A 12,174-nucleotide genomic window follows, 5' to 3' on the forward strand; every position below is an offset into this window, starting at 1 on the left:
TTTTTTTTTCTTTATGGAGCCTTTAATATCTAATCTATACTATGAATCTCCCAGAGACCAATATAGTTTGATGTAGAACACCACTGTTTACATGTTGAAAACACTTAAAGGAGAATTTTATGGAATTAGAGTTCCATAGTAACACTATGGGACACACTAAGCCAGAATTTATTAATTTATCAGAAGTAGCTTAATTAAAAGTCTTATCTGAGTAAAAAGATCTATCTTTAGTGCTTTATCTTATCTTTACTATCTTTAGTAAAAAGATAAAAGTGTATTATATTTTCTTTGCTGTAAGACAATAAATATAAATATTTAGATATTTCTCAATTAAATTAAAAATCTTAAAACTCTACAGTTCCAATCAATTTAAAGGTTTGGACTGAGTCTCCTTTGAACCATTATTCTCATAGATCTGGGTTTTATTTAATTTAACTAGAATCTTGAACAGCATATAGTTTGAACATAAATCTTCTTTTCTCATTATTTCAAAAGCTTGGCCTTATTCCCCAAGTCAATTCATTGGAGAATTTCTACAGCAAACAGGACTTAGATGAGTATCAGCTGCACAACTGCGTGAAAATTGCCTTGGAAATAGGACCTCAAGTGCTCCCTGGTGCATGTGAACGGCTTATGGTCAGCACGTCGGCCAAGCTACACGATGGGGCAGTGGGTGAGTTATCTGTTCAGTGGGCTCTGCTGAAGCACCGACATCTGTGCAAATGCTTTTTGGAATGTGCACAGATAGATTTATTTTAGTATCCATTCCAAAGCAAAGCACCCATCACAATGATCAGACACACAGAGCGGTCTGCTGGCGTGTTGAATTCAGAATATGCAGTTCAGTAAATGTATATAGGAGAAGCCTTGCAATAGCATCAGGATGCTAAACTTTTGAAACAATGGTGTTAAAAAATTCATCTGGAATCCTAGAAGCTTAAAGCTGGGAGGAACTCTAAACAGCTTCTTTCCTCCAAAACTCTTAACTTAATTAATGAAAGTATTAGGGCACCAAATCATTACGTAACTTGTCCATTTCACTTAACTATAGAGAAAAGTTTCTCACTCTTGGCAGTACTGACATTTTGAACTGGCTGATCTTTTGCTGTGCAGACCTGCCCTGTGCATTACGGGATGCTTAGCCACCTCCCTATCCATCCAATACCAGCATCACCCTATCTGAGCCGTGACATCCAATATTGTCTCCAAACTTTGTCAAATGTTTTCAGGGAGCCAAAATTTTCCCTCAGTTGGGAAGCATTGCTATAGAGTGACAGCTACAATGACAGTCTAGGTTTCCTGAGTTCCAGGCTGTCCATTAAGACAGAGCTAGAATTCAGGGTGCCATTCATCTCATGAAATCTAAGAACTAGGGGGAATCAAAAACCAGTAGGTCCACTTCAGCACCAGTGCAGAACATCAGGAATTGCAGTAATAATATCAGGAGTAGTAATTATATTAGAATAATTATTTAAAACAGTTTATTTTAAGTATTCTATGAAGTAATGTTGATGAGCACTGTACAAGCCCAACATTGTTCTTAGTACTTTACAGACCATATTGCCTTTGAGCCACACAGCCATCTGGTGAGGTAGGTCCAGTGTTATCCCCACTTAAGAGAAGAGGGAGACTTTACCTCCTTCATGTTTACATAGATGGAGCTGGAAAATATTCTTCTCAGCAAAGTATCCCCAAGAATAGAAGAAAAAGTATCTAATGTACTCAGCCCTACTATGAAACTAATTTATAGCTTTCATAGGAAAGCTATAACCCAATTTTAGCCCAGGAATATGGGGAGAGGGGAGAGGGAGAGGAGCAGAGGGGGGGATGGGGGGTGGAAGGAGGGTGATTGATGGGATCACGCCTATGGTTCATCCAATCTCTCTAAATGTCGAATATAAATGTCTTAACACAATAACTGAGAAAAAGACATGAAGGCTATGTTAAGCAGTTGTATGAAAGTATTTCAAATTGTATACAGAAGCAGTACACTGTACCCCATGATAGTATAATGATAGTATAATGTACACTGCTATGATTTAATTTAAAAAAAAAGAGAGATGAGGGAAGAGAGGATCAGAGAGATCTCAATGAAGAAGTGAACTAACAAGGCGAGGTTCTTCTCCGCCACTTCCTCCCCCTCTACCTCCCTTCCTTTGTTCCCTGCAGCCTGCAAGTGTCACCCCCAGGGCTCAGTTGGGTCCAGCTGCAGCCGACTTGGAGGCCAGTGCCAGTGCAAACATGGTGTGACCGGGCGATGCTGTGACAGGTGCTCAACTGGAAGCTACGGTTTGGGGCATCATGGCTGTCATTGTAAGTAGCAAAAAAACATGAGGGGAACACACTCGTTCACAACCTTGCTTATTTTGAAGGCAGGCAAAACGATGTGGGGAATCCTAGAGAGGAAAGGATTGGGAGCTTGGCCACATAATATAGATTGTTTACCTACAAAGATAAAATGTACTGGAAATTTTTCTGCCATGCTTCATCCATCCATTTATTAGTGGAAACTGTGTACAGAGCCCAGAAATCGTAATACACATAACATAGTCCATGCCTCTAGAAGTCTGTGTCTGTATCAGGTGGATGGTAGTACAGCTGAAATGTGGGAACAAACACCGTGGAAGGGGTTGGCTGTGCAAACCCAGCTCTATGATCTAGCATGTAAGCCCTGTTGCTGGAAAGGCTAACCTAACAAAGAGATTGAAAAGTCAAGAAAGGGACAACACTGTCACCACAGGTCAGAACCCCCCCGCTGAGGATATTACCCTTTCTGATGCAAGGTTGCAAACAGCCTTGGAACTCATTTTGTAAGCCACACTGGGATACGGTGTTCGGTGGAGCCTCATCCATGGTTAATAATTCAGCTGTCACAGCTGTTGTGTTTAGAACCTATAGTTCTCTGCTCACAGTGTAAACCGCTAGTGAAAATACTATTCTCCGTAGAAACCTACCTTAAGAAGCATGAAGATCTACAGGTAGGTTAATTTCTCTTTCAGGGAGGCGAACCTGCCTTCTCAAAGAGACAGTCTCCCTTCCAGGGCATTGCCAGGGCATGGCTACCTAGCAGAGTAGCACAGGCCCATCATTACTTTCTCTTTTCTTTTTTTAGAAGTAAGTTACAAAATGCTTGAGCTACACAAAGAGATCTAAACAAAAGAACAGACATATCCTCCCCACTCTGCCCCCCTCCCCCCCATCAAGAGAACAGGCATCACATTTTTGTACAGGGAAGACTGGCTCACAGGATTCAAAATTTATCAGAAAAGGATTGGGCTTCTACTATTTCATCTAGGAAAAAGAAGTCTAACCACTTTCTGAAAAAGAAGTCTAACCACCTTGAGATGGGGTCAACGTTATATAGAAGTTTAAGATATGGGAACGTTTAAGTTGTTAAAACATGCTTCTTAGTTGGTACCTCTATATAAACAACGAATACTCGTAAGGCCCAATTGTTCACAGCATGCTCTAGATCAGTGGTTCTCAACCTTCCTAAAGCCTCCTAATGCTGTGACCCTTTAATACAGTTCCTCATGTTGTGGCGACCCCCAACCATAAAATTATTTTCATTGCTACTTCATAACTGTAATTTTGCCACTGTTATGAATTGTAATGTAAATATCTGATATGCAGGATGTGTTTTCATTGTTACAAAGGGGTCAGGACCCACAAGCTGAGAACCTCTGCAGATGGAATGACTCAATCCATTGTTATTTAACTAACACTCACATGCTGGGCTCTGTTCTAAGCCCTTCACAAGCTCACTGTATTCACCAGGACAAGGACGCAAAATCAGAACTGTGACTTCCCTGCACCACACCATTCCAACATACCTCTCTTTGCCTTATGCAGCATGTCACTGCCACCCTCAAGGATCAAAGAACACAGTATGTGACCAGCTAACAGGACAGTGCCTCTGCTACGGAGAGGTGGCGGGCCGCCGCTGTGATCGGTGCCTGGCAGGCTACTTTGGATTTCCCAACTGCCGCCCTTGCCCTTGTAATGGGTTTGCTGAACTTTGTGATCCAGAGACAGGATCATGCTTCAACTGTCGAGGCTTTACAACTGGAAGAAACTGTGAAAGGTAAGGAATTCATGTGAACGCTAATATTTAGGCTGTTAAATTTTGTTCTGATCTCACAATGGAGGCCCATTAAGTAGAGACTCAGAAGTATTCAAGTGTAGAAGGCCTGCTATGGGTGGGGAGATCATTGTTCCATTGCCTTTTAAAATCATCTTATAAGTCAGAAAATGTTAGATTAAATCAATAATACACATTCACCTGGCACATTGCTTTTTATGTTCCTTAAATATGGCATGTAAATCAAGTGCTATTATATTGAGTTTAATGACTATACCTTGAGACTTTCAATCTATAATAAAAAGTCATTTTACAGAGCAAATGAGCACCTTCTAAAATACTGAGTTTTCTGTTCTAAAGCCTAGCAAATCTGCATTGGCTAACATGGGAGCTTTTCCTGGCAACATTTTGGTAAAAGGAAATTTCCTTGACAGGTGCATCGATGGTTACTATGGAAATCCTTCTTCAGGACAGCCCTGTCGTCCTTGCCTGTGTCCAGATGTCCCCTCAAGCAATCAGTATTTTGCCCATTCCTGTTATCAGAATCCCTGGAGCTCAGATGTAATCTGCAATTGTCTTCAAGGTTACCTCGGTATGCAGCATGGTTCATGATGGGTGTTTTTTTTTTCTTCTATCCCACCCTGCAATCTGAAAAATGATCACATGTTCATAATTTATCTGCCCTGGACAAATGAGTGGTACAAAAATGGCAAGAGGACATAATTTACTAAGTTGCTGAACAAAGAATTTGAAGGATTCAAAAACCAGTGACAATTAAAAACTTTACTGAGTATACCTTTTTAAAAATACATTTTAGAAAATGGACCAAATGAAATCAAGTCAAATTAATTTATTTAAAAGTATAATATCACATGTGAAGTAAGATATTGTGTAATCACATAGCATATATGTTATATATGCTTATAACGTATTCACAGTTGCCTCTTATAATTTTATTTTAAATAAATTAATGTAAAGCAATTTAAGAATTAGAAATTTAGGAAGTCAAATGCTTTCTTTGGATACTTCTAAGCAATCCATTTCATTACTCTTTCACAGATATAATTAATTTTTTCAGATTAAAAATTAAACCTAAAGCACTGATTTGGGCAGTAGATAGACATTGCATGGGTTTCAAGATTTCTGTCTGTTGCTCATCTAAAATTTTATTTCAGAGAGTTTAAGCATGAGCGTGAATGTATAATGCAAATAAGGAAAAAAACTTATGAAGTCTATTTGATTTAATCATACATAGAATATATATGGCACTATTATTTTCTTCAGCGATAATTTCCATCATGATAAGAAATCATATGACTGATTTTCTCCTTATTTGTTACATCTCAGGCTATGGATGGCTCTGGCTAATTCGCACCTCTTCCCTTATAGTTACCTCTTCATGTACAGTTTGACTTGCTTGGTCAGTTTTTAAAAATTAAAAACTGAGACCGTCCTCTGGGAGGCCGAGGCAGGAGGATTGCCTGAGCTTAGGAGTTGGAGATCAGCCTGAACAAGAGTGAGACTCGTCTCTACTTAAAAAAGTAGAAAATCTAGCTAGGCATCGAGGCGGGTGCCTATAGTCCCAGCTACTCGTGAGGCTGAAGCAAGAGGATGGCTTGAGCCCAAGAGTTTGAGGTTGCTATGAGCTGTGATGCCATGGCACTGAGGGCAACAAAGTAAGACTCTGCCTCAAACAAACAAACAAACAAACAAACAAAACTGAGACCACGTTTGTGCTACATGAGGATTTCCAAGTGGATGAACAAATATTTAGAGAGGGATTCACAAGCTGGGTCATTACTTCCTGTAGGAAGAGAAACTTGCTGGAGAGAAAGATGGCTTCCTCATCTTTCTTGCAGAAACACCCTGCAGGAGAAGCGAACGTCCAGAGAACTGCACTAGCTCTGCGTTCCCTCTGGACACGTCCCTCAGGCAACACTGACACTGCTCTTGGGACTTTCCCTTCAAGGCTGCTTTAATTTACCTTTATTTTACCCTCAGCCCTAGGATCAAGTGGGAGTTGCAATGCTATTTAGGGTGAGCCGGGGCTGAGATTAGCTCTGGGCTCTGGGCTCCGGGGCACACTAGGGTAAGGACATTAGGACCTAGAAATCCTGTCTCCACAGTTTTATAAGTTTTGAAGAAAGATTAGAATCCATTCTTTGCTATAGCCTTTTTTAAGCTCTGAATAATTGTTTTATTCTCTGAATTAATATTAAATGAAAATGAATGTTTTAATATAGAACAATTTCCTTGTTCACCCCAAGTATATGACTTGTCATTGTTCTTAGACAAGCTCAGTATTTCCCTATTGACATCAATTTCCTCCCCCTCAACATTCAGACCTTACCCCATTTCCTTCTTGTTTTTATTTAATTTTTATGAAATCATAACTGTATATGTTTATGGGGTACCATGTGATTTGATATACAATGCAGAACTAATTAGCATAACCATCACCTCACTTTTTTTTGTGGTACAACATTTATAATATACTCTGAGTTATTTTGAAAGGTACCCTTGCACTGTGTACATTAGGGGAGATCCCGCCAAATACCCTCCCTCCACTTGCTCTCTCCCCTCCCCTTCCCTCCCCCTCTTCTCCCCTCTTTCTTTCTGGACTATCTTTGTATTTTATCATTCATTCATAGGTATGTGTGTTTATATATTGGTTTCATAATAGTATTGAGTACATTGGATACTTTTTCTCCATTCTTGAGATACTTTACTAAGGAAACTATGTTCCAGATCCATCCAGGTAAACATAAAAGATGTAAAGTGGCCCTCTTTTCCTGGCTGCATAGTATTCCATGGTATACATATACCACAATTTGTTTATCCATTCATGAGTAGATGGGCGTTTAGCTATTTGATTCTGCAATATCATTACTAGGTATCTATCCAGATGAACAAAAAACATTTTACAACAAAAACATTTGCACCAGAATGTTTATTGCAGCCCAATTCACAATACCCATTTCCTTCTTATCCCCACTTCTTTTAGGTATTCAGTGTAAGGAATGCTCTGCTGGCTTCTATAGAAATCCAAAACTTTCAGGAGCGCCTTGCCAGCCATGTGCCTGCAACAACAACATAGATGTGACCGATCCAGAGTCCTGCAGCCCGGTAACAGGGGAGTGCCTTCGATGTCTGCATAACACTTGGGGCCCAAACTGCCAGCTCTGCAAACCAGGTTACTTTGGATCAGCCCTCAATCAGACCTGCAGAAGTAAGTGTGCAAAGCTCCCCAGGGGGGCATGTGTCTGAGCAGCACCTCGTAAAAGTGGTGTCAGCTCGCCCATGCTCAGTTCAGTTAGGACGGCCCCAGCCAGCAAAAGCCACACCCACTGGGTGACTGGGCTGTTGCACTGAGCTCCTCAGCAAAAATTGGGGCAACACTACAGCTATATTCTCAGATGCTGCTACAGTGCCCTCACTGGTGTGATCAATTTGCCTTTTGTGACTGTTGCCTTTATCACCTGAAGGCACTGTTTCTCAGAGCGTGGTCCACAGTGCACCTGTGCAGAGCATCTGGGGGTTCCGGGGTGGGGGGACTAACACGTTGGTTCCTGGGCTGTATTTCAGACCCTCTGAATCTCTGGGAGTGAAGCCCCCCAGGAATCTGCATTGTGACAGGTTATTAAGTGACTTTAATGTATAGGTATGAGGATCAGAGATCTAGTAGAAGACAAAGGTTTGATTCTATGATAAAGAAACGGGGGATAAACTGCTCATTTTCAGAAGATATTTTAACTGTTTCAGTTTACCCAAGTCAATTTAATAAACCATTGTTTTCCAATAATTTAAATAAATGGAACTTTGGTGAGTGGCACGAAGGAAATATGAGACTTTTAGTCATCCTAACTGCGAGTTTTTGGCATGCAGTAGGTTGAACCATATGAACTTGCACTTGGGGAGATAGAAACTATTGAATAGGTTCAGCCTACATTAATTCTTTGATAAATTCTATATTATCATAGGGTGTTTCTTCCTGGAGCCCTTTGGAGAAATGGTACATTCAGGTCTAAAAAGCCATTGGTATGGTTTGTTCAACGCCAGTGTTATGGTGGAACGCACCTCTAACGGCCACTTTATCATCCTAGGGTGCTCCTGCCATCCTTCTGGTGTGAATCCAGCTGTGTGTCCCCCTGGTGGCGGAGCTTGCCCCTGTGACCCTGTCACTGGTGAATGTCCTTGTCTGCCACATGTTACAGGCCTGGGCTGTGACCATTGTGCTGACGGATACTGGAATCTGGTCCCTGGGAGAGGATGTCAGCCATGCAACTGTGACCCTTGGAACTCCCAAAGTAGCCACTGTGACCAGGCAAGATACTTTAAACCTTACTAGTTTACTCAGAGTTGGGACTGATGGTGAGACATGGTTTCAAATGTGTAAGGAATGTTTTCTCAGGGTACAACTGTTAATCAAATTTTATAAACAGCATTGGCCTTCTAGGGGATAGAGTCTGCATTCATCCAGCAATGAAAGCAGCAAAGAGAATGAGGGTCTCCAAGCTAAGCTTTGCCCACTTCAGTTTTGTCTAGACCGCTCTGTGGCTGGGGAAGTCAGGATTTGCACACAGTGAAACACAGATGCAACCTTCCTTTTCTTTTTTTTTTTTATTGTTGGGGATCGATTGAGGGTACAAAGAATAAAGTTACATTGATTATATTTGTTAGGAACGTCCCTCACAACCTCCCTTTTTGCTCTGCTGTACACATCATCATACAGAGGACACAAGACATAGATCATTAATCAGAAATGATTATTATCAGAATGAAACAGGTGCCCTCAGAACCCATAATTCCACTTATAAAAATCAAGCTGTCATTCTCTATAATTCACCAGTTGCTTTACATACGGGTAAAAGGTCTTCTTTCCTTCCAGACCAACATCGATTGTTTCTAAAGAATGCGGTCTGGGAGCAAATCTTCAATGCTTCCTATAAGGTTAATGCTACTTAAAACTGTACATGTGATTTCCACTCAGTAAGACAAGGAGTACAGGTTTTAATGGTTACAACCTTATCTATTTCTGGGGGATAAAACCATTTGTTAAGATGCTTAGTTTTGGTTTTTGTCTTTTGGCTTAATGAATCTATTCTTTGAAACAATTTTCATATTAACAGATTAGGGGAAAAGGGTAAAACAATGACAAGATATTTTAGAGAAAGTCAAATCCACAATATAGGGGTCAGAGTTTACTTGGAACCAAAACGCTAATTTAAGAAACTGGAGTCTTTTCGATTAGTAAGCACGGCTCACCTCCAATTTCAGCTCCACCTTCAACTTATTATTCAAAGGTCAAGCTTTACCCAGGTTAACTTTTGAAAGTACTTCTCACACAGAAAATGTGGTTTCCTGTCTCTTCATTTTCTTCTTCTCCAATCCTCCCTGACCAAAACATACAACCCTACCACATATCTTTTTTTAAATAAACTTTTTATTTTAGAATAAGTTTACAGGTTGTGCTGATAGAACAAGAAAAATGCACCCCATATCCAGTTTCTCCTACTCTTAACACCTTGTATCGGTATGATACATTGTCACAATTAGTAAACAATATCAGTGCATTATTGTTAACTAGACTCCTTAATTTATTCACATTTCCTTAGTTTTTACCTAATATTCTTTTTCTGTTCTAAGACCTCATCACTACTGTGACAGTTTCTAGATGGTCCTTGTTTTTTATGGCATTGATAGTTTTAAGGAATATTTTATAGAATGTCCCTCAATTCAAATTTATCTGATAGTTTTGTCATGAGTAGACTGGGGTTATGGGTTTTGAGAAGACCAGAGAGGTAAGTCACCATTCATGTCACATCAAGTCAAGGGTACATGTTAACTTGGTATCACTGTTGATGTGACTCTTGGTCACCAGGCTGAGGTTGTGTTTATCAGGTCTTTATATTGTAAAGTTACTTTTTCCTCCTTTCTGTATTATACTCTGAGAAAGGAAGTCACCATGTGCAGTCCGTAACTAAAGGGATTATGCTCCATGAAGCATTGGAATTCTCCTGTGCTGAAGTCTGTCTGTTGTCCCTCCTCCTTCATTCATTCATTCAGTTAGTCATTGGTTTATATCCCTCTGGATTCATGGATATTTACACTACACTTTTGGTTATACTCCAATATTGTGGTGGTGTTCAGGTTGTTCCAGCTTTGATCATTTGAAGCTCTTTTAATTGGCTCCCTTAGACATAGGCCAATAGTGTAGGGTTTTTAAAAACACTTCCTTTTACTGCAAAATACTCCAGGCTCGTCTTACATATTTTCTGCCCCAGTCCTAGAATCAGCCCTTTCTCCACGCAGCGTTAGCCTTTCCTGGAGAATGGCGTTAGAAACCAAGCTGGGCACTAGCTGACTGTGCCTGTTTTATATGTTCCCAACCCACACCTGCAGAATGAATTAGCTGATCTCCATGGAACTGCCTGGTTTCCTAATTCCTGTTGGACTCCGAATGCTCTCAGCATCACTATCTGTTTCTTGGGCCTGTTGGGAAGCACATTTGTAGCAACATTCAGTGAAGACCACAGTTGGGGGCAGCCCCCATCTGAAAGTTGGATGGCATTGATTTAACTAAAAGGCACCTCATGGCAAGGGCACTCAGAGTATTTGGTCCATAGGGGATCTCTTAGGGAAGGTTGCTCTCTACAGTCAAGAAACACTTGCATTGGAGTACAGAGAAGACATGCAGACATTCACATTCCCAGCTGTTTAAATAACTACTGATAAATGTCCCCAGGTCAACCAGAAGGCAGTCCCTAGGGCATTCCCACGGAGGGATACAAAGGTGCCATTCAACATTTTCATTGACAGTTTAGATGGAGCTGGGGAAACATGCAGCTCAAATTTATAGATATCACAAAGCTATAAGCTCATATTATAAAGACAGAACAAGAGGAAAGATATCTTAACAAGCTATCAAGTAAGCTGGAAACAAGGAGATGAACTGCTAACAAAGAAAAGTAAAGTTTGCAATGGGGTTTTAAAAATCCCTTACATAAATATGGGGTAGGAGTAATAGCTTGGCACCAGCTCTTGTAACAAACAGCTGAGGGTTTTCATTGTGTGCAGGCATCCAGTGAACCAGCAGGGCTGCCAAAGAGGCAATGCCCAGCAGGCTGGAGTAGGGGCGCACCATGCCCAAGCTCAGGACAGCTGCTGTCCCATTATCTGCTCTAGTGGTCAGACAGTGCCAAGAGCACTATTGTCCCTTCTGTGTACCACATTTTAAATATTACATTAACAAACTAGTGTGTGTCCAAAGGAGACAACCAGGATGATGGGTAGAACCATGCTATTCTGTGCTGAAGGCTCGAAGGAATTAGGAATTCAGATGGACCTGACAGAGAGAAGCAAAGGGGAGTTAGGGTGGTCGGCTCTAGTTGGGAGAAGAGGAAGAGTGTCTGCTTTGTGCAATTCTGTAGGACAGGACTCAGAACAAGGGGAATAGGTTAAAAGGAGGCAGCTTCTGCATCTGTAGAAGAAAGCACAGCCCAACAGTCAAGGACTCAGTACTATAAAGCACCCTAGGCCAAGGAATTCCCCATAATGCCCTATGTTTGAGCAGAAACTCTCAGGAACTCCAAAGACGGACTGAAATTTGGTACATCTAGTCACTTTATAAATCCAGCTTCTTATTCACTGGACTCATGGAGCTGTTATTTAAGTAGAATTGGTAAGGTGTGACAGTGACAATAGTGTGTTCTTCATATTTTTTCCCATTAATTTTTCAACCTCCTCAGTTTTCAGAAAACCTGGTCAAGAATCCACTTGGGAAGGTAAAGGAAAGTTCATCTTTCTCCCCAAAATACAGTTAAATAGCTGTCATTAAGGAATTAAGCCAAAAGTACAAAAAAGATGTTTTTTTGAGCAAAACATGAGTCCAGTTGGTAGAAACTATGTCATACATTCCATAATGAAAATAATACTTGCCGGCTCTGGGCCTGTGGCTCAAGTGACTAAGGCACCAGCCACATACACCTAAGGTGGCAGGTTCGAATCCAGCCCAGGCCCGCCAAACAACAATGACAGCTGCAACCAAAAAAAAAAAAAAAATAGCCAGGTGTTGTGGTGGGCACCTGTGGTCC

At 40.8% G+C, this 12,174-nt stretch overlaps 1 protein-coding gene across 1 annotated transcript in view; it reads left to right on the forward strand.

Moving 5' to 3' along the window:
• Positions 1 to 12,174, forward strand: part of LAMB4 (laminin subunit beta 4) — a 99,883-nt gene that overhangs the window by 60,497 nt on the left and 27,212 nt on the right. Inside the window, exons 17-22 of the mRNA XM_003782586.2 lie at positions 496 to 673; positions 2,170 to 2,313; positions 3,853 to 4,084; positions 4,516 to 4,673; positions 7,086 to 7,310; positions 8,185 to 8,405. Of these exons, the coding sequence (XP_003782634.1) occupies positions 496 to 673; positions 2,170 to 2,313; positions 3,853 to 4,084; positions 4,516 to 4,673; positions 7,086 to 7,310; positions 8,185 to 8,405 (1,158 nt within the window). The remainder of the gene's footprint in view (positions 1 to 495; positions 674 to 2,169; positions 2,314 to 3,852; positions 4,085 to 4,515; positions 4,674 to 7,085; positions 7,311 to 8,184; positions 8,406 to 12,174) is intronic.

Source organism: Otolemur garnettii, unplaced genomic scaffold, assembly GCF_000181295.1.
Source record: "Otolemur garnettii isolate 467f Iridium unplaced genomic scaffold, OtoGar3 scaffold00005, whole genome shotgun sequence".
In the NCBI taxonomy this organism is placed as follows: domain Eukaryota; kingdom Metazoa; phylum Chordata; class Mammalia; order Primates; family Galagidae; genus Otolemur; species Otolemur garnettii.